Here is a 22,376-nt window from a genome sequence, read left to right as displayed (position 1 = left end):
GGTACGTGCCGTGCTTGCCCTGCAGGCTATGCGGCATGCCTCAATGCCTTCGCTGCCGCTTAGCTGGTGCGTTCTAATTGCCAAGAGCCTCTACTGACGCCCATACAAACAAGCCACAAGTGAGTGAACAGAACGCGCGACTTTATTGGCAGAAGACAAGCAGTGTACATCCTCGTGCAATAGCAGAAATAAAATTTGCATGTCGAGATACGCTGGAATCATTGACGCGAGCTCGTAAACGGCTCACCGTCGTCGTCGCACGTGGTGGTCAGGTTAACGAGCAAGAACCAGCAGCGGAAACATATTGGACAGAGTGTGCCACTTATTTGCAGCGACAGTCGCCGTTAAAAATGCCCAAATTGCATTGCGAAGCAATCGGGAGACGCAGGCATCTGCTGCCGCAGCCTACACAGCGACATGGGCTACCCCAGATTTTAGCCGTTCACTCCTTTCCAACCTGCACGTTTCTTTTCTTTCGGGGGCCGCTAATGTGTGGCTCACACTTGGTGTCTCACATTGTCTCGCTATGGACAAGTCGCTTTCGTGGGCATCGCCTCCATCAGCTACTTTTGCGGGCCTTTCCACCCATGTAGCTATCAACTTCATACGCATCGGACTATGTAAGCACGTATGCTGGTCTCCGTTCATGCCTAATCGCGGCCGAGAAAGGCCAGAGGCACAATATGCCCATTGCTGCAGCAGGAAAGCGCGAACGGGGAGCACGAATCACGGTGCATGAAAATTGGGAGTCTATGTCGCTGTGCAGGCTGCAGGAGCGAATGCTTACTTCGAGAGACTGCTTCCCAGTGCAACCGACCAGGCCGCAATATTCTAAAAACATAACACTGCGACCATAACCAAGTGACATAACAGCAAAATTAAACAGCAATCAGTCACCGCATGAGGTTCAGACAATACGTTATACATTGGCGACGAACTATATGGCAACAGTGAGCATTCACATACACGGGTCTCTTAGGGTACATTGAGCTGCCTACCTACAGGCGTAGTGCCCGACTTCGTCGCACGTGGTGGTCTACTAACGAGCAACAACCAGCAGCAGAAACAGATTGGACAGAGTGTCCCACCTGTTTGCGGCGACAGTCGCTGTTAAAGATGAGCAATTTGCAGTGCAAAGCAGTCGGGTGACGCAGGCATCTGCTGCCGCAGCCTACACAGTGACATGGACTACCCATCATTTTAGCATTGACACCTTTCCAGCCTGCATGTTTCTTTCTTTTGGAGGCCGCTAATGTGTGGCTCACACTTGGTGTCCCACATTGTCTCAATATGGACAAGTCGCTTTCGTGGGCATCACCTTCATCAGCCACTTTTGCGGGCCTTTCCACCCAACTTCATACAGGTCCGACCATGTAAGCACTTATGCTGGTCTCTGTTCATGCCTAATCGCGGCCGAGAAAGGCCAGAGGCACAATTTGCCCATGGCTGCAGCAGGAAAGGGTGAATGGGGAGCACGAATCACGGTGTGCGTAAATTGGGAGTCTATGTCGCTGTGCAGACTGCAGGATCAAATTCTTACTTCGAGAGGCTGCTTCCCAGTTCAACCGACCAGGCCGCAATATTCGAAAAACATAACACTGCGACCATAATCAAGTGACATAACAGCAAAATTAAACAGCAATCAGTCACCGCATGAGGTTCAGACAATACATCATACATTGGCGACGAACCATATGGCAACAGTGAGCATTCACATACACGGGTCTCTTAGGGTACATTGAGCTGCCTACCTACAGGCGTAGTGCCCGACTTCGTCGCACGTGGTGGTCTACTAACGAGCAACAACCAGCAGCAGAAACAGATTGGACAGAGTGTCCCACCTGTTTGCGGCGACAGTCGCTGTTAAAGATGAGCAACTTGCAGTGCAAAGCAGTCGGGTGACGCAGGCATCTGCTGCCGCAGCCTACACAGCGACATGGACTACCCATCATTTTAGCATTGACTCCTTTCCAGCCTGCATGTTTCTTTTCTTTTGGAGGCCGCTAATGTGTGGCTCACACTTGGTGTCCCACATTGTCTCAATATGGACAAGTCGCTTTCGTGGGCATCACCTTCATCGGCCACTTTTGCGGGCCTTTCCACCCAACTTCATACACGTCCGACCATGTAAGCACTTATGCTGGTCTCCGTTCATGCCTAATCGCGGCCGAGAAAGGCCAGAGGCACAATTTGCCCATGGCTGCAGCAGGAAAGGGTGAACGGGGAGCACGAATCACGGTGTGCGTAAATTGGGAGTCTATGTCGCTGTGCAGACTGCAGGATCAAATTCTTACTTCGAGAGGCTGCTTCCCAGTGCAACCGACCAGGCAGCAATATTCGAAAAACATAAAACTGCGACCGTAACCAAGTGACATAACAGCAAAATTAAACGGCAATCAGTCACCGCTTGAGGTTGACAATACATTATACATTGGCTACGTACCATCTTACAGGCATAATGCTTGCCTTTGTCACATGTGGTGGTCTGGTAACGAGCGACAACCTGCGGTACAAACAGATTGGACAGAGCCTTGCACCTGTTTGAACCAACAGTTGCCGTTGAAGATGAGCAACTTCCATTGCGAAGCAATCAGGTGACGCAGGCATCTGCTGCCGCAACCAACACAGCAACATGGACTACCCGGCATTTTAGCGTTAACTCCTTTCCAACCTGCACATTTATTTTCTTTCGGGGGCCGCTATGTGTGGCTCACACTTTGTGTCCCACTTTGTCGCAATGTGGACAAGTCGCTTTTGTGGGCATCACCTTCGGCAGCCATTCTTGCGGGCCTTTCCACCCATACGGCTATCAACTTCATACACTTCGAACCATGTAAGCACATATGCTGGTCTCCGTTTTGAGCAAATCATGGCCGAGGTAGGCCACAAGCACAATTTGCCCATGGCTGCAGCAGGCCAGAACGAACGGGGCGCACCAGTTACGGTGTGTGTATACTGGGAGTCTATGTCGCTTTGCGGACTGCAGGAGCAAATGCTTACCTCGAGGGACTGCTTACCAATGCAACTGACCAGGCCCCCACATCTGTAACACAGTTACCACAACCAAGTGTGGCAGCAAAACCAGATTCTGCAATCAATCACTTCACTGTAGCTTGCACAAAGACCCAGGCTATCAAGGAAGAGGAGCAATCATCAACGAGACTAGGAATATGGAAAATGAGAAAGCTTGCATTCAAGAGAGAAGCCACTCTGCTCTGCAAGCATTGAAGGCTAAAAACACCAAGAAAAGTAAAATGGTGCATAGCACATGTGCATAGGTTAATGCAAGACGCATGCCGATGCTGCATCAGCTATTTCAGGAGAGTAATTGCGCATGACAACATACACTAGAAGATACTGCTACAGATATGTTAGGCTGCTAGACAGTGACTGGTATTAAGTATCAGCGAAATATCCAAATATAAAGGTTGACCTTTATATTTGGATGAGGATGAATAACCTCTAACAAAAATGGGCAATGAGAAAGCTTGCATTTATAGAAGAAAAATTACACTTCGCACAAACGGAATTAACATGGCTTGGAAGCTGATTAAGGACGAACTGATGAAACTCAATCTTTTGGCCAGCGTCGTCCGTGCTTGGTCAGATGTTGCAGGTGCATCTGAAGATGAAGAATTTCTAGAAAGTCCTTTTTGAGTTACTTGGATGACTCAGCCAAATGTCCGTGCTGGTGGAATGGTGGCTGAAGCTCTTTGCAGTCTTAACACAGTCCTTTGCAGACTTGATATCTCATCCATATTCTTGTGCATGTGCTTCTTTGTTCTTGGTGTAAAAGCCTTGCAAATTCGGCTCCAGCCCCTTCCTGTTGGTGCAGATAGGAGCTCCTGTGATGACCAAGATGTGCTTGGCATAGACTCTGTTGGGGCAAAACGGTGACACGTGAGATATAGCACAGATTAGCCAAATTTATGTGGGTTTTATATGTTCGAACCAATTATACTGAACCATATATATGAACAAACATTCATATCTGCTGCAAACGGCAAGCCAATACAGCATAGATCAAACATATTTATTTCTGAACCATATGTTGTTTACCTTGTAGTAGTAGCCAATGTCCACACAATGACCTTGTCGTAGCAGGCAGCAGCTTCTGTTTAGTGCGTGGAGTGTGTTGCTTTATACTGGTGCCGTCCTCATTACTGCATGTCTGGAACAGAAATTTTGACTGAATCAGAAATTGAAAAAGCAAAGTTTTGCAATATGAAATGCAAAAAGGTGTGACATATATGTTGTAATGATTTGCGACTACAGAACACATGCAAATGTACACTGTCTATTCTAGGGTGCTTAAGCAGCATGTTAAATAAATATTGCTATTGCCCATAAAATTGATGTCTGCCTAACTACAATGCATGTCAACAGCGCAAGTACTATTAAGATCACAAATGAGAACATTTGTGGGTTCATTTATGCTCTAGAAGTGATCACACTGCTAGTTACTCAAGCAAATGCATGAAAGTCATGAAGCTATTAGAACTGATGCATTATTTTTCTCCACGAACGTGACGCACCGCTTCACTACTGCAAAAATAAATGCCCTACGGTAAACCAATCTGAACAGCAAGAACATTTGGAACCAACAAGTACGAAATATGGGTATCATGCTTGCAACTGTTTAATACATTAAATTCTGTACTTTCACTTCATTTTACCAAAGGATTATTCGGTTTTGTGGACGACAGACGTTGCCGGCCGACTCGAAAAAAAGTTTAATCTGTATATTGATAAGGCTACTCAGTCACCTACAACCACGGCTACAATAACATGAAAAATGAGACGCGCGTTCCGATATCGCTCTTTCTTTCCTGGTTGTGTGTGTAAACCAAACGACAGCCTCGCAAGTAAAGGTTTATTTAGGAAACAGCAACTGAGATCCTCACTGCCCATATGTAATGCAAGATCTAGTTCGTTAACTTGTGCCCGCCTGGAAGGTAATGAGACAGATATTATATAACGATTGAAGCAGCGGTGTTAAACGACTCACCGTTATTGCCGTTGTCAGCCGCAGCAAAATCCAGCTCCCGTTTCGATGCAGACCTGTTCCGAATGGCTCACGACCGAAACCCAACTGCCGGGCTTACATGTCCGCTTGCAAACACGTAACTTCACCCCAAGTTACATAGAAGCGCAAGAAACTAGTTTTAGAAACAAAGAAGCAACCAGTCTTGAGTGTACGAACGAATGAATCCGTGCCGCCGTGCACTCGGAAATACCGGTAAAAATTTTAAATCCAGGCCAGAGGTCACGTGAAAGATCGATGATGCTGAACGCTATTTGCGTTCATAATGGCGAAGAAACAATAAACTTACTAACAAAGAGTACAATATCTAATTAGCAATGATAATTTTGCCCTGTTTTTATGTAAAAGAAAATGCTTCGGTAATTGTAAGAGAAAGTTTGTAAGATAAAATTGCGCTTATTACGACGCCTCTACCGGGAAATGTTGGAACTAACGAACGAATCCCGAGGTGATCCTACTAGGTCGGCTTTGTTAGCAGCGGCGCGCGGTCGATTTTTTCGCCCTCTGTGGCCATTAGTTGAACTTGAGAGTGTACGGGGCCTGTGACTGTGCTGCGCCGGCGACGCGCCCGCTCAGTAGTACCGAATCTGTCCGCGGGGCGAGCAGTGGCGCTGCGACAAACTTTAGCTTGGGGTCCCTATAGCGCGCCTCGTCTGTCCTAAAGCCCCTGCATCTACGCGCCACCGCCGCTCTCTTAAGTAGCGCCAACCTTTGTGTGCGCCGCCTTTTCCCCTCACACCAAATCCGGTTCCGGCATTTCCGCTTCCGGTATTTCCGGTTCCGGCGTTTCCGCTTCCTGGAGTTGCGCTGCGAGAATTTCCCCTTACATTGCAGACGATGGTGAGGCGCCCGTGCTAAGCAACCGGTGCAAATCTGAGTTGCTCGCACTAGCGATTCCACCAAGCGTCATTCGCGTGCATCTACGCACTTGTTTGCGTACGCTGCGCCCACACGCTTTGCCTGTCATCCTCTTTCCCTGACAAAGTGCGGAGAGCCATGGACTGTGGCTGCATCATCGGCTGCTGCATGTGTCCGGCATGTTGGAAATCAGCCCCTCCATCCTCGCTTCTGCCGGCATAAAACTTCGGTGGCGCGTAGATGGAAGTGCTTTAGCGCTTAGGCCAGGGACGGATACAAGCGCGACAACAGAAGTATGACACACCTACCGCCCGAAATACTGCCGTGTTCGCCTCCTGAACACTCGCAATAAAAAAAAAATAGCCATCGTAATTTCACGTTGCAACACACAATTCGCCGTACACCTTTGCTCACGCCACAACACACGAACATAATTCGCCGTACACGCGAGCAGATGCTCGCGTCACAACACTAACACAATTCGCAGTGCGCATCTGCTCGCGTCATCCACACAATTCGCCGTCCACCTTTGCACGCGTTACAACACGCGCACACGCACCAATTCACTGCACACCTCCGCTCATATCGCACAAGAAAAGCACACTTGTTTTCACCATGTCACTGAATGCCCTCCACGCAAGTTTGAACTTGTTATATTTCATAGCTTCACGTCATTGCAGTCCTTCACGTAGTGCACGCACTTGGGACGTTCGCTACCTTCGATCGTACGAGACAAGTTCAACCTCAGAATCAACGGCATAAACTCTATGCGTCTGCCGTACAAATTGGCGTCGCGAACTCCTTCACTAAAGTCCCTCCATACGTGCTGGCTGGAGGGGATGTATGCTTCAAAACAAGAAGAATTCAAAGGGGACAAGCTGTTGTATTCCGCTGAAGTAGTAGTTTGCGGCCGCTGTTTTCCAAATGCACGAAAAACGGGAGCGGTCTCCAAGCGCCCAGGCACTACATTCCACTGTACGTTGTCTCTCGTGGCACAACCCGTCGCAGGTTGACGCGAAGCAGCGAACAAGACCAGATCGCCGATTACAATAGGCGGTGGTTCTTGGATGGAATCGCATTCACAGTTTCAACCGCAGCTGGTGCAATTAAAGCCTCTCCAGCGACGCGACGCGAAAGTAAACAGCGCTAAAAAACATAGCGTCACTTCCACTCGGAACAGGAAGTTGAAGCTACGTAAGTTCCGCTTCACGCCGGAAGCTAAGGAGGTGAGAGGAGAGGAGCGTGGAGGAGGAGGGTAGGTTGGCGGTACTTAGCTTGGCCGGCGGTGGCGCGTAGATGCAGGGGCTTTAGTCTGTCCACGGATGGCACGTGGAGGGCGCGTCCAATGATACTACCTATGAAATCAAAGCGCTGCATGAGCGTAGGTCTGTTCGCGGCGGTGCTGTGAATCGCGTCTACGCGTCACCCACGCGCTGTCTTTCGCGATCTCTCGATTAGCGAGGCAGTCGCTCCACACTTCGTTCCGTTTGCAACGACAGATTGTCCGCGCCAACCAATATATCACGAAATGAAAACACGTATAGAGCTGCGCTCAAATTTCGCATTAGGGAGTATCGTAATCGTCGTTTCTTCTTCTTCTTCTTATTATTATTACATTTTGCCGCCACGTCTACGCTAGTTAGTGCGACTGCAGGCCACACTTTAACACCCTCCGTAAAGTGCCTTCTTGCTTCGTGAAGCACCTTGCCAATCGTCTCCGCCGTATTTTCTGTCTTGTTCTGCACCAAATGCTGTCGCGACAAGCTCGTCGGCGTCGACGGTGTAGCGCCAGCGCTGCTGAAAACGCAGTTAGCGACGCGGCCCCCCCTCACCGGCTCGCATGAACGTAACTCGCTGCCGCAAGCATCCGACAGAGCGCGGCCCCCACCGCGCGGATGAGCGGAGCTGGCGAGCGGGCCGTCGTACAGCGCGCTCGACGAGGCTTTTACCGCGCGGTCTTTTCCCTTCGATCGTGAACGCCGGAGCAAAGGCAATGCGGCGACTGGTCGATCGCGTTTTCGCGATATTGTCGCGTGCTGCAGATCGGTGAAATAAGAAAAGAATAAAGGGGTAAATGGGGTAGCGTGCGGTGAGCACTAAGCTTTTGAGACACTTTCTCGAGAGCTCTTGTGCCGCCAAATCCGTTGCGCACCACTCCTTTGCTTCTTTCTATTTTTTCCCTTTTTGTTCACGTTCTTCATCTTTGTCACGGAGTCGCGAGGTTCCCTTGTCGCGCCGAGTCAAACAGATGCCCTTACACCTATCCCGCCCTTTACGTGAATGTTCCTGTCTATGCTGGACATGGAGCACACGCACATCTGGTACGCTCCGTATCTTCTCGTTGGCTTTTGGGGATTTTCCTCGTGCTCACCTGAAGCTCCCAGCCTGTCTTGCAGGGAGCTCAACAGACGTTTTATCCTGTAAATTTAACGGGTGACATTAAGCGGGCAGGGAGTAGATAAAAAAAGTTTCTTTAGGAGCACACGTTTTCACATCTGGGCGTAATTAAGAGAACTTTTTGTCCTTGAGAACTGTTTACTATCGTTTTATTATTTTGTTTATTGAAGTCTTCTATATTGCAGTTGCCCGATGCGTCTCTTGCTATCGCTTCGGGCGCGCGAGATGCTTTGCAAATGTGGACCGGCACGCAAATTGGAGAAGGCTCGCTTAATTTTGGTGCCACGACACTTACGAGACTGCCTTCACGGTTTCTGAAGCAACATGTGCGCAGGGATTCACTCGGTTTTTGATCTTGTACAACTGGTGACGCATGTCTGAGTTCACGTTGCATGCGTGTAACGTAGGCGATAACGTACAGAATAACTTCCCCCATCGCGTTGTGTCAGCGCGACGTGGCGTGGTAATGTTTTTATTGCGGTCTCCATTTTGCCTCCTCCTGGTTTGTTCTGGCTGATTTTGTACGGGTTAACATTCTTGCCTTTATTTTATTTCGTTTCTCTCTCTCTCTTGCCCACGTGGCGGAGCTGTTGATTCTATTTGTCACCGCCCTTCTTCAAAGAGGATTCCAATAAATATATTCGTCATCATCTCGCGTTGGACCTTCAGCTCGCTGCTCACAGTTCCTGCTGGATTGGATTGTGGAGTCTTACGTGCCAAAACCACAATTTGATCATGAACGAACTAAGTTCGCGGCAGCAGTAGTGGATCATCGGGGCAATTGCACCAACTGCGCCACGGTCTACACTAGCAAACCTGAAGTCGCTGAACAAGTTGCCATTGCATTGGCACTAACAGACGATAGAATAACAGAAATTTATAGCGACTCGAAAACAGCTATTAGAGCTTCCAATAGGGGAAAAATTGCCCCACAGGCTGCGAAAATAATTAACAAAAGGCTAACAAATGTTATACGCTACATTTATTGGTTCCCGGCGCACCTTGGTTCACTAGATGGTATTCCCGTCAATCCAAATGAATCGGCCAACAGCGTCGCCCACGACCTTACAGACCTGGCCGCTTTTACGTATGGTTTTGATTCCGCTAGATTGGAGAACTTACAGAGAGATACGCTCATTACATACAATGAAATTACAAGAGAGAGAGAGAGAGAAAGAAGTTTAATGACACGTACGAAATGCCGAGAGGTCGGCCAAACATTACTACATGGGAAGGAGGGAGTTTCTACCCCCTCACTATAGCCTAAACAGAGCACAAGCAGTTACACTTAGGCAATTACAAACAGAGTCTTATTATTCACCTGCACAAATAAAGGAATGGTATGACATTGCAGACATGAATATTATATGCAAAGCATGCAAAAAGGAGATATGCACGCTTGAACATCTGCTCTGGGAGTGTGGGTCGCTCGGCCCTGGCATTTCCCGGAATCGGTTTTTAGGAATGATCAGATCTCCATATCATATTCCTTAAGTCCTGGCTGTCCAGTACGCCCGTGATCGGGCTTGGAGGCTTGACCTCCCGGTCCCAACATGGGACTAGCCAGGCAGGTGGCAACACCTTGCACAGGACAAGAATAAAGTTTTCTCCTCCTCCTCCTCCTTCTCCTGGTAGAGCCCATTGGGTGTTATAAAGGCGGTCTTCTCCCTGTCTCTTTCGTCGACGGCGATTTGCCAGTAGCCGGACCGAAGGTCTATAGACCAGAACACGCCAGTCTCGCACCCAGACTAACCGAACGCATACTCTCGCACCCGGGTTGCCCGGTCGACCGGCGCTATTTTGTACTGGGCTGCCAAAGTGTGTTCGCCGGCGACCAGTAGCCATAGCAAGCGCCAGCTCTAGGGCTCCAAAGTGCGGAAATGTGCCCGTTCACACGGATCCAAAGTAGACGAAGTCATCTGGGCATCATTGCGTCGTGTTTGGATGCCATAACAACCAGCGGAAAAGGAGCAGGTTGCTTAGCGCTGTTTGCGAAGAGCACAACACACGTAGGGAATCGTGCCGGTGCGGTGTTTTCAGCCTGCGCCGATTTCCAACCGCAACGAAGAATGCCAAGCTGCGCCACCGGTGGATAGCTGCAGTGAATAGGAAGAACTACCAACCCAGTGAAAATGCACGAGTGAGTATTCGATCTGTGTATATTTTGGTGCCACGTTCAACTTTGCGCCCTACAAACGTAATACGCAGGTTTGCTCCGAGCACTTTCTGGGCAACAAGCCTACAGAGCAGAATCCCGCGCCGGTGCTTCGCCTTGGCTATAACAAAAAGGCAAGCCTTTTCGTGTTTTCATTCAGGCAGAGCTCCCGACGGTTAAGCGGAACAGTTGAGTTTGCGGTTAGCGATACTTGCAGCTGGTGCACGGAATGACCATTAAGCGTGAACGACAAGTTGTAGGCCTTGCTGGTGAGCGTTATTGCTAATGAAAGTAAACCGAAGTCTGCTTGTCACGTAGCATGCGTCCACAAAAACGTAAACGACGACTACTCGTCGCCGAAGGTGTTCTTGCAGCGCACCTACCTTTACGAGCTGGTGTTGCAGGTGTCATTCGTAACGAATTCATTTGAGCCTCCTGAGCTCTAAACTGCGTGCGGGTTGTTATGCGGGGCAAAGCGCAAAATATTCCCGTTCATATGGCGAGGAAAAGAAGGTGCTTAATTATTCTTGTATTTTGTAACAAAATTTTGATCGTTCTCACTAGTTTTTTTTTTTTTGCTGTTTTCTTTTCTAAGGGAGCGCCAACAATCCGATGGCCTCGCACAAGCAAAACAGGTCTGGTACCAGGTAGCTGCAGTTGGTGGGGCTAATTTCTTGGAATGCAGGTGCGGTTGTTGTCTTGTACCAAAGGGGTCCTGATGATGCAGCTTTAAGTAGGGATGGTAATTTTACGTGCCCTGTCATGGTTTGTGCAACTGTACAACACCTGCATCTGTCATGCTCGCCCTGTTATACGGGCTTTGACTGCACATGTAGTTGAACATTATAACTACTGTAGTACCTCATTTTCCAATGAGTGCAGGTTTAGCATCATATGCTGCTTGTTCGAGTGCTGTAGGCTTTTGTTCTGAATGTTGTACTCTTAAGTGGTTGCACGATGCAATTGGCCTGGTATATTTTTTATTTCATTTTGAGAGGACTTTATATCTTCGCAAAAGTGATGGCATGGGAAAGAACTACAGCCCTTCTTACTATAACATCTATTTTGTTTTCAGTGTGCAGGTGGTGAAGGGCAGGCGTCTGCTAACCAGGCAGTCAAACGACCTCGCCAGTTGGTTGCCAAGCGCGGCCAACCCAGTAGAGACCATTACAAACAAGACCAAACTGAAAGTGCAGATGACAGTGTTCTGCGTGCTTTAATAATATATGGCACCAACACAGTGCTGTAAATTCCTTCACAGGTTACGTGCCAAAAAGCTCACAGGTGTTCTAGCATATAGCGCGCGATTTGTACAAACGTAATAGCGTACCTACCCGATGTATTCGCTTCTGCAGTCTGCACAGCACTCAGTGTGTCCATTGTGGACTTGCACGAAGTCTTGAAGTTTGATTGAATCCAGACAGCGAAAATGACAGGTTAGAAAAAACGTGAAACACGCCTTCCGCCCAGCTAAAAAGCCCAAGTTTCGCTTTCGCGCCGGGTCGCATCTCCCGGCGTGGCAGCCCAGGCCTGCTACTTCGCGGCGCTTGGGATAGATGGCGCGACCGGCGCTCATCAATATGGCGGCGCCCTTTGAATTCACGGTGTTCTGGTGTATAGAAGAAAAGTACTATGCTCCATGCAGAGAGTCGAGGGCGTCGTCAATTCGTGGCAAAGGGTACACTTCCTTCTTAATGATCTTGTTTAAATGCCGGTAGTCGACGCAGAACCGCGAGGTATTGTCCCTTTTTCTGACAAGCACCACAACGCACGCCCAAGGACTCATAGATGGTTCGATGAGCTCTTGGGTAAGCATTTTCTCTACCTCCGTTTCAATTATGCGGCGTTCAGTCGCAGATACTCGGTAAGGACGCCTATGGATGGGACAGGCATTCCCAGTGTCAATGCGGTGAGTCACAACTTGTGTCTGGCTCAGATGGGGCGAAGCAAAATCGAGAACGTCGCTGTAAGCGGTGTCGGATTTGGAGGACGATCTCACCGTTGCCACCAGTTGTAGGAGTTGTAGGTCGTAGGGAGGAACTTGAGGGGATGGGACTAGGCGAGCAGGATTTATTTACGGATATTTACATTAGAACAAGCGATACATTCGACAGTCTAGCGTGACTCCCAAATGGAGCACGCAAGACGAAGTATACATGCGAGCACGAAGCTCCAAACACATTGCTTATCGAGCACGAGCACACAGCTCACGAGCACGATCACAGAGCACGCCGACGAGCACACTCTAGCAGCCGACAAACAGGCGCTTATAAACACTCCGTTCTCCCTAGATCCCTAGTTGAGGGAAACGGCAGTTCACCGCCAATTCGTAGCGTCCAACGTCATCGAAGTTGACCCGCCTTTTTCGAGGAGTAGGGCTCACACACACACGTACGCACTTTGGATTCCTAGAACCCGAGTTGAGCGCGTCCTCGTAGCCAGGTGGTCAAGCCTGACCCCAGCCGGCGCCTCTAAATTCCAGAGCTGGCTTTCTCCTGTAGTCGCCACGAGTACCAGCAGACTGTGACGAATCATGGGGCTCACGTGCCGCAAAGCACCCTTTTGTTAGGGAAGCTCTTCTTGCTGCAGAGAAACCATGAAGACCTGGCAAATCAACCAACAATACATGGGGCGCCAAAGGTGGCCAGCCCTGCTGCCGTCGCCGATTCTCCGAACGAGGCGCATGGTGGATTAACGCTGCCGTAGTCTCCAGTTCTCCAAAGGAAGTTCATGGTCGGTTAGCGCTGTCGTTCTCGCCGGTTCTCTGAAGGGCGCCACCACCGCGGGTCGATCGAAGCACGTGCAGCGGGCTGAGATAGCTTTGCAGAGCAGTACCCCTGCAGGCCGATCCTAACAGCGGCTAGCTGAGTAGCGGCTAGGCCAGCGGCTAGTCGTCAGTCTGAGTAGCCGAAAGGCCTGGAGAAATCAGTGCGTCAAAATGGGCGTCAGATGAAGTGCTGGTGTCAGGGTTTCCAGAAGACTGCGGGGCATCGATAGTAAGGGCCAGAGGGTCGTGCGCATCTAAATCGCTACGCTGCCCAGCGTGATACCTTCGGGAAGCAATTGTGGTGTGCGTCAAAATTTAAGAATAGGGATACATGCCCGGTTCACAGAAACAGTCACAACTTAGTGAGGGAGGGCTAGGCCTTGTCAGTAGAGTCGAGGGAAGGAGAGATCATGCAGTCGTTGTCGCAAACCGCGAGATCTGAGGACACTGTAACAACGTCGCGGTAGCTGGTCGAAGGCGAACAAACTCGGCAACACATAAATGCGGTGGTGGCTCGGTGGTCAGATCAGGCACAGAAGGGAGTTCCAATTGTAGAAAGCCAGTAGAGCAGACGATGAAGGCAGAATTGATACTCGGGAAGTCATGGCCGAGGATGGCTTCGTGTGGACACTGGTGCAGAACGGTGAGTAGAACTGAGGTCTGGTAGCGACACTCACACACGTAGTACACATGTCAACGTCGCAAGCTGTACCGCCGTCGGCAACACGAATGACAGGCGACGCCGCGAGCGTCAAAACCGCGGAGACGACGAGAAAAGCGAGCGCTCATAACCGATAATTGCGGCCTCGAGTCTATGAGCGACGAAACAGGCACGCCGTCCACTTGTATGTCCAAACGATTTTCTCGGGTGACCAGGGTCAACAGAGGATTTACGTGCAGGTTGGCCAATGCAGCCTCACCTCCGGGAGCTGCACTGGTCAGTTTTCCGAAGAGGGATGGTGAGGGTATGGCGACGGCGAGAAACGGGCAATCGGTGAACGAGAACGCCGGTTCTGTGGGGACGGCGAGCGGTAGTCGTAGCGTGGAGTCGGAGCAGCAACATTATAGTGCGGCGGGTCATTGTGGGTGTGAAAGAGCGAGGAGAGAGAGAGAGGTTCTTGTTTGGGAAGGAAATAATTGGGTTAAAGTGCAGTGCAGTAACTGTCTCTCAGATGAGGACACCTCAACCGCACTGCACTGGGGGGATGGGGTAGAAAAGAGTGGTTAGAGGGACGGAAGCAGCAGCAGCGGTCGAAACACCGTAAGCGTGGGGAGGGGGCTCAGAGGCGATCGGCCAGGGCGATGTCCTCGGCGAAAACCAGAATCGCTCGGAAGAGGCGCTTCTGGCTCGAGATGCAGCCTGAGGGGTGCAGCAGATTGTCCACCGTGGCACAGGGAAGTTTGTGCGTACGGTAGACGTTTGCGAGGGCCGCGCGCGCGTTCGAAAAAGTCGGACATTCACACAGCAAATGTTCCAACGTTTCGGTCGCGCCGCAGTCCCGGCAGAGAGGGGAGGGGGCTCCTTGGAGGCGATGCCTCCTCTCGGCGGGCCAGACGGAACCGGTCCGCAAGGCGAGGAGGAAGGCGCGCTCGCGCCTAGTGAAGCCGGCCTCCGGGAGATGGCGTGGCGGGCGTCCCCGCGCAACCCGGTTAACCCGGTCGTCAGGGTGGCGTAGGGCGAGCTCTCGGCGGATCGTGACTGGCGCGGTGTCGAAATCACTGACCCGCTGCGTGATCGGCGCGTTCTGTTCGTGTGCGCGTCGCGCAAGCTTGTCGACGGCCTCATTGCCGGCGACGCCAACGTGCGATGGCACCCACTGCAGCCGCAGGTCCAGTCCCCGCTGCTGCAAGGCGTGCAGTCTGCACGCAACACGCTGGGCGAGCAGCGGGGCGCGTTCCTCCAGTAGCAGCTGCTGCAGTGCGGGCCTCGAGTCTGTTAGGATCGCCGCGCGAGCGATGTGCGGCGACTGCTCGAGCGCGTCCGCAGCCAGGTGTAATCCCACGAGTTCAGCGGTGGTGGAGGTGGCTCGGCAGGGCAGGCGGCACTGGGACTCGATGGCGAGGCTCGGGGCGAAGCAAGCAGCAGCCGCAGAGCCGTCCTCGAGTACCGAGCCATCCGTGTACAGGTGCGCTCTCCCCGCCAGGTCGTCCTCTATCCTCGCTGCAGCCTCCTGCACGATGGCACATAGAGGCGTGCGTTGCTTGGAGCGGACGCCTGGCAGTTCGAGACACACGTCCAGGGGCACGGCGAGACTCGGTGGCGGCCAGTCTGGTGGTGGAGCCGGCGGATCAGCCACAATGTTCGTGAACAGCTGCAGCATCTTGCCCACTCGTGACGCAGGGAGATCCCGTATGAGCGACAGGATGGGGCTCGTGCCGGGGGCTCTAGAGAGGCGCTCGATGTGGCCGAGCGCGCGGAGATCGGCCGTCAGTGAGGGGGGCCAGGCGCCAGTTTCGGCGAGCGTCTCTGCCACTCGTGACACGCGGGGGAGGCCGTGGCACACACGAAGCACCCTGCGATGGTCGCGGTCAACGGCGCGCCACAGGGAGTCGCGCACATCACAGAGCGGCAGCGCGTAGAACACCCGCGATAGCGCCATCGCTCCATAAACCCTGACGGCGAAGGAAGGGGCGCAGCCTTGCCCGCGCGCGAGGAGGCGGCGAACCGCACGTTCCACACGGAGAGAGGCGGCGCGTCTTTCTTCCGGGTACGCGGGACAAGGAGGCGGAAGCCGACCATAGCGACAATGGCGGGAAACATGACTTATCCCATTGCAGTTAAAGCATATTGGCTTGTCGTCATGTGTGCGCCACTGGTTTGGGTCGCGGTATACCAGATAGGTCGACTGTGGGCGGGGAGGTCGAAAGCAATTGTTGACAGTAGGCCTACTTACAGCACAGATGGGACGGACGCCTGCGTTCGCCAACTCTTCGCGTACGACAGCTTGAATCAAAGATACTGCCGGGTGGGACTCGTCGTACGAACGAGCCTGAGGAACAGATGCAGTGTCGCGCCGGGCAAGTTTTCGCCACCAGGCCGCTGGACGTCTTCACACGATGAGGTAGCGGCGTTATTAGGAAGCCGAACGAACTGCTGTGAGACACGACGGCTCTTTTCTTCTTCAAAGCGTCGGCACTCTCTTATAATGTCGTCGGCAGTCGAGCAGTACTTATACACCAGTAAATTAAAGGCGTCGTCGGCGATGCCTTTAAGAATGCGGCTGACTTTGTCAGCTTCGGGCATGTTGCGGTCGACCCGCCGACAGAGTGCTAATACACCCTGAACGTACACAACGTACGGTTCAGTAGTTGTTTGGGCCCTGCATGAAAGTTCCTTCTTGAAGATTTGCTGGCGCCTAGCTGGCTTCCCAAAGAGTTTCTGCAGCTTTTGCTTGCAGTTCTCCCAACTGGTCAATTCCTCTTCGTGTGTTTGGAACCAAACACGGGCCGTTCCCTTGAGGTAATAGACGATGTTAGCCAGCATTATAGTCAGGTCCCGCTTGTTATTCTTGCTGGCTCATTCGCATTCGATTATAATGCCAGTCTTCGACGTCGATGGTGTCAGTGTCGGAGAAGGAGCCAGAATCCCGGAGTTGGGACAAGACAATCGGTGTTGTGGTAGCCGAAGCAGCGGGCCTCTCAGGCGACGTGGTCGAATGGCCCACAAGATGTCCGCTGCAAAGTTCCGTGATGGGATCGTGACGTACCCCGCAGCTCCACCAATATGCTACGGTGAGATATACAGGAAAGGGGGTTTATTTACACTATGTTCAAGGAGACTAAAAATGGGGCATCAACAACAAATATGGCGGACGATAGATCTCGCTTCGTCCACCTCTTGTCCGCTATGCACTTCAGTATCTTGTTCTGCATCCGCAGGACAATTGGCTCATAATAATATTATTGAGTTTCTGGAGATTAATAGTGTTTCATCTGATGCTCAAAATGGCTTTCGACGCGGTTTCAGTACCATTACTCAACTTGGTGATTAACACATAATATCATCAAGGCTTTAGACGTAGGTGACCAAACTGACGCAATATTTATAGATATAGCGAAAGCATTTGACACTGTTGCACTCTAAACTGTTGAAAAAGCTCTGTTATCATCTACAACAATTGCATTAGTTAACTGGACTTGCTTTTTTTCCCCCATATAGTGGGTCTCAATATGTACTCTTCAAATCTTTCCAATAATCTATTTGCAATGTAACATCTGACATGCCTTTTTAATTTATATGTGATTTACAACGTAGCATTTTCGTTAAAGGGACACTAAATAGAAAAATGATTGCACCTGTATTTGTAGATTGCCCTCCTGGGGGGTATTCTGTAAGAGTCCACCTAGCGGACTGTCCATTTCCGCCGCTGCTGATTGGATGAAGCTTTACGAGGGAGGCGGAGACGAGCAGCCCAGCCAATCAGCAGCGGCCTAAATGGACAGTCCACTAGGAGGACTCCTACAGAATGCCTTCCCTGCAATAGCCAGAGCACAGCTCTTATCGCGGGAGTGAGTGAGTGACTGAAAAATTTACTGAGCTCTAGTAATTGTTTTTATGCGGCTGGGGCGGATTCTTCAGGGTAGTCTTCCTCCTTGTGTCTTTCCCGGAGGCCCTCACCCGCTGCTGCGTCCGTCCTCTACCGCTATGATCGGCTGCCCTCAGTCCAGGGCTCCGCTGGCCTCTGCTGTCCGTCGTGCACGCCGCACTACACCTAGCTGGTCTCCGCAGCGGTCGCTGGACAGCTGTTCCTCCCATTGCTCCGCACTTGTGTGTGATATGATTGGGATTACGTCAGTTTTTTTTCAATGCCCATGTTAGGTGGTATAATGGGGGTTTCTCATTGCACCATGGACATTTGTCCTTATATAATGTAAATAATAAGGGTACGACCCTGTTTGCAGTTGCCCCCATGCGACAGCTTCTTCCCTGCTAAAGGACTTGTGCGGCGTGGGGTAGCGCTTCCTGCTGCCTCTGTAATTGTCTGAAATGGCCGAGTACTCTCGGGGTACAGGTGTGGGTTCCTCAAGGTTGTCGACGTTGGACGCTCGGTAATTAGTGCACTCTCGAGCTACCCTGCCACCTCCGTGTGTCCCGGTACCCATACGAGCTTGTGCGTACCGCGAGAAGACACCCGGCAAAGGCGCACGCACGAAAGATGGGTGGCGCTTTCCCGCACCAGCCTGCCACGGTGACGTCAGGAATTTTGACGGCGCCTGCTGGGCTCTCTCTATGTGTAAAAATGAAGTACAATGTATTCTAAAGGAGCCGAGGACTGAACGAGGCAAGTTTCGGGAACTAGCACTAAGCCCAACGCTGTACAAATACAAAAACTACTTTGAAATCCGTGACGTCACATTGACGTACTGCCGTTGCGGTTTTGGCGCGAAATCTAAAATATTAAACTTTAATCTTTATTTTCTTTTTTTCTATTCAAACCACTATGGCGAAATTAACGGCAATAGAGTGCTCATACGATACTTTATCAATCCAAACTAATTTATTCTTTTGCTTTAGCGGTCTCTTTAAAATACGCACGTACGCTTATGATTACGTTCTTTACCATACTATTAAAAGTCCTAATGATCACGAAATTCTTAACGATCCATCTGCATCATATTTCGCTAATGGTGAGAGACTTGGCAGACGCAAATTAACTTTGGAAAAACTGTTTCCATGTCATTTACTAAACGCTCTTTCCGCCTTCTTTCACTTATTCGTTTAATGCTTCTCCACTAGAAAATGTGTCGCAGTATAAATACCTTGGTCTTACATTCTCGAAATATTTGTCTTGGTCCCATCAAATTGAAAAGATGTGCAACCGCGCGCTTAGAAAGCTAGGATACCTGCAACGTACCCTACGTTCGGCCCCTCTTAACACAATGCTCCTGATTTGTAAAACACTAGTTCGTCCAATACTCGAGTATTGCTCGGTCGTATGGAGCCCACACAAGGAATCTGATATCGACAAAATTGAGACTGCCCAAAAGAAAGCTATACGCTTCATTTATCGTCGCCACAATAGGTATATTTAACCTAATTCCCACATTCACAATCGTCAGCCTGACACTAATTTTTCCCCGTCGCCACGTCGAATCGTTGAAGTTTTTCCATACTCTGATAAACTCTCCGCAAGATTCCTTTCACGTCGCACCCGCTAGACCGGCATTCGCTAGACCACCACCATGCATTGAATACCGTCTGCTGAATTCCTCTTCTATATTGTTAACCAGTGATCTTTCTTGCATCTTGTAATGTTTTCTGCTTTCTCCGTTTCTTCTTGCCTTCTTTGCCATCTGTGTATTTCCTACACCACACTCCTGCAACAGCTCTTCGGGTCTGCAGCAAGTTAATAAATATAAATATGCTATTGTAAGGTACAATAGTAATGCGAGCAAGAACGAGGACACAAGAGGGAGAAATTTATGCCACAAAGATCGAAAAGGAAGAACCGATGGTCCCGATTTTTGGTAGTCACAACAATATGAAGCCAACGGATAATGAAGCCAAGGGAAGCTTAAGGGAAATGATTTGTTGCCTTTAATTGACATCTACAAATGGTAAGGTAAAAATAGATGAAAGAGGACGAAGAAAAAAAGAACGACAATTTGAGGCCGGTGGGAACCGAACCCGCACCCTCCGCATATCGCGTGCGCTGATCTGCCAGTTGAGCTACGGCGACTCGCGTTTGTACGCCTACATTCTTGGATGTTTATGCATATGTGCAAGATGTGACCCTGGGAGTGTTAGCCAGCGCCGTCGCCGCAGCTCAATGGAAGAGCATCGCACGCGTAGTGCAGAGGTTGTAGGTTCGGCTCCCGCCGACGGCAAGGCATTTTTTTCGTCCTCTTTCATTTCCCTTTACCGCACCATTTCTACATGTCAGTTAAAAACGAATTATCCCCCCTATGCTTTCCTTGGCTTCATTATCGGTTGGCTTCGTATTGTTGTGAGTAACACTTTTTGTACCAGACGAGTTTTCGTTGAACTTTTTACTCTACGTAAAGAGGCATACACTTACGCTAATCTTCAGACAACGCTTTATTGTCGGTGAAGCAGTCGTTTATTGTAATGTCCACGTCCTGCCGATGTCATAACCGGACGCTAGCCCCCATTTCAGCACTCGTCCTGAATGCCACGTCACTCGAGCGAAAGAGTGGGCGGCACATGCATGATGAACACACGCCGACAACGAACACAAACGCGCACACGCAATTATTTAGGAGCTCCTTTGCTGCGCGCGATACACGGGCGCCGCGCTTCCCGTAGGATCGAGCACGTCTGCGGCTGCACCGGTCGAGGAATGACGTTCTATTTTTGCCCGTTCTTCACTACTGTAGCTTTTATAGAGGCTGCAAAGCGCACGCAGCTGCTAAGCACTTCGGCGAACCGGAGTTCGCGCTCGCAAGTTGGCAAACTAAAGCGGACGCGCGTATGATGAGGAATGTATATATATATACAAAATGGCGTTCGAACTAACCTGCATGGTGAGATTTCTCATTGTCCTTTCCATGGGATCGCAGGTCACCCAGAGGGTGACAATCGCACAGTCGATAAGTACCAGAACGCAGACGAGTGCAATCAGCTGCTGGTCCTGGAGGAGCTGCAAGGAACAGAACGCGCGGAACACATGGGCGATGAGGCGTGCAGAAAAATTTGAGCAGGTTCTGAAAGAGATATCGAGAAGGGATGACGGGGTGATGATGTGGCGGGGAAGCGTACGGAGAATGGCAACGTGTGAACTGTAGCGGGTTCGCTGTATACTCGCGTGCTGATGGATACACAATGAGTGGGCAGAGAGGAATGGTGCAGAAACAAGACCTCAACAGGATCGCGAGAACACGGTGCATCATCTTCATCATTGTTGTTGCGTCTGCCCGAAGACGCAACAACAACAATGTTTTACCAAAGACAGACGAGTTGCACTTTTTGTTCCTGGGTCTGTAAAAGCCAGTGCTGTGCCTGGCGCAATTCTTGTTGGGTTCGTACGGCCGCTCTCTAGTGGCGGTGGTAAGCAGGCATGTGTTGCAAGGCCGCATTACTTGCCATTGCGCAATAAACGTTGGTTTGAGATTTTTAATATAAATTCCGCAAAATGCTTAACATGGAGGCCCGGACACGCAAACAAGTTACAGATGGAAGGTCGAATCAGAAATTTTATGACGCCATTCGAAGAGTATATCCTTTCTAGCTCTTTGGCGATACAACCGAATACGCAACTAAGCATGCAATCATTATGCGAGACGCAAGCACGTACTTACAGTCGAACGCCTCTACAGCGAAATGACCCGCAGAACGAAGAATTGATTATTTCCTGGCAGAAGAATTCCTATATTTCCTATGTATTGCAAACACCTCTACAGTGAAGACCACTGCAACGAATTTGCCTGTACAATGAAGGAATTCAGGCGTGCACGATGGCTGATTTGTTGTTTTACAACGAACGCAGCGGTGCATTCACCGCCCTCCGACGACGTCAGATGAGCTAACGGCCGCACTGTAGCTACGCATTGACGAGTGTACCGACAGCACCAGTTTAGCCCTGCTACACTGCTCCAGGAATCACTCAACTAGTACGCTGCTTGCTGTAATGCATCAGCGGGTGCGACTGCTGACGAATACGTTGCAGTTGATGACGACGTGATGACGTAATCTTAACTGACCACCGACGATGTAGTCAAGGCTATCTAACGCAGAAAGGACGCGAATGTAAACGAGTGCAACGGTTTCGCTGCGTTTCGCTGCGGAGCATGCTGCGAAGCTTCGGTGCAATAAGGTTGGCTGCAGTCGTACATTCTGTCAGGCGAAGAGTGCACAAAAAATTAGCGACTTACTTCAGCAAGCCTATCTTGGATTCATGTTAAACAGAGGTTCTCTTTTGCTGAATGTGCTTAGACTCTTCCATTGTGAGCGGTATACAGTGCGCGACCTGTGTAACAAAGTGGCCTGTGTAACGATAAGGTCACGAGCACTTCGCTATAATGACGTCTGACTGTATTTACCCGCGGGTGTGGGGTGCGTGTGCGTGAGTGTTTATGTGTTCCGTTCGGTGCGAAATCTACACACATGCATTCTCGACGCTTGTTTTCTTGTTGTTTTTTTTAAACATAAATATATATTACGCGTGCAGCATGCGGGATCATTTCTTGTTGTTGTT

At 50.3% G+C, this 22,376-nt stretch overlaps 1 protein-coding gene and 1 long non-coding RNA gene across 13 annotated transcripts in view; one reads left to right on the top strand and one right to left on the bottom strand.

Annotated features, from left to right (window-relative positions):
- GABA-B-R3 (gamma-aminobutyric acid type B receptor subunit 3) overlaps window positions 1–22,376 on the bottom strand; it is a 694,297-nt gene that overhangs the window by 25,814 nt on the left and 646,107 nt on the right. For all 12 annotated transcript variants that reach the window (XM_070535013.1, XM_070535017.1, XM_070535019.1 and 9 more), the window contains one exon: window positions 20,700–20,822. In XM_070535013.1, the coding sequence (XP_070391114.1) occupies window positions 20,700–20,822 (123 nt within the window). The remainder of the gene's footprint in view (window positions 1–20,699; window positions 20,823–22,376) is intronic.
- Window positions 10,021–12,269, top strand: LOC139057803 (uncharacterized). Its single transcript, XR_011513003.1, has 3 exons — window positions 10,021–10,439; window positions 11,050–11,114; window positions 11,530–12,269. It is a non-coding gene; the product is annotated as an uncharacterized lncRNA (long non-coding RNA).

The sequence above is a fragment of the Dermacentor albipictus genome, chromosome 3 (assembly GCF_038994185.2).
Source record: "Dermacentor albipictus isolate Rhodes 1998 colony chromosome 3, USDA_Dalb.pri_finalv2, whole genome shotgun sequence".
NCBI classification, from domain to species: Eukaryota; Metazoa; Arthropoda; class Arachnida; order Ixodida; family Ixodidae; genus Dermacentor; species Dermacentor albipictus.
This window is presented reverse-complemented; position numbering and strand designations above follow the sequence as displayed.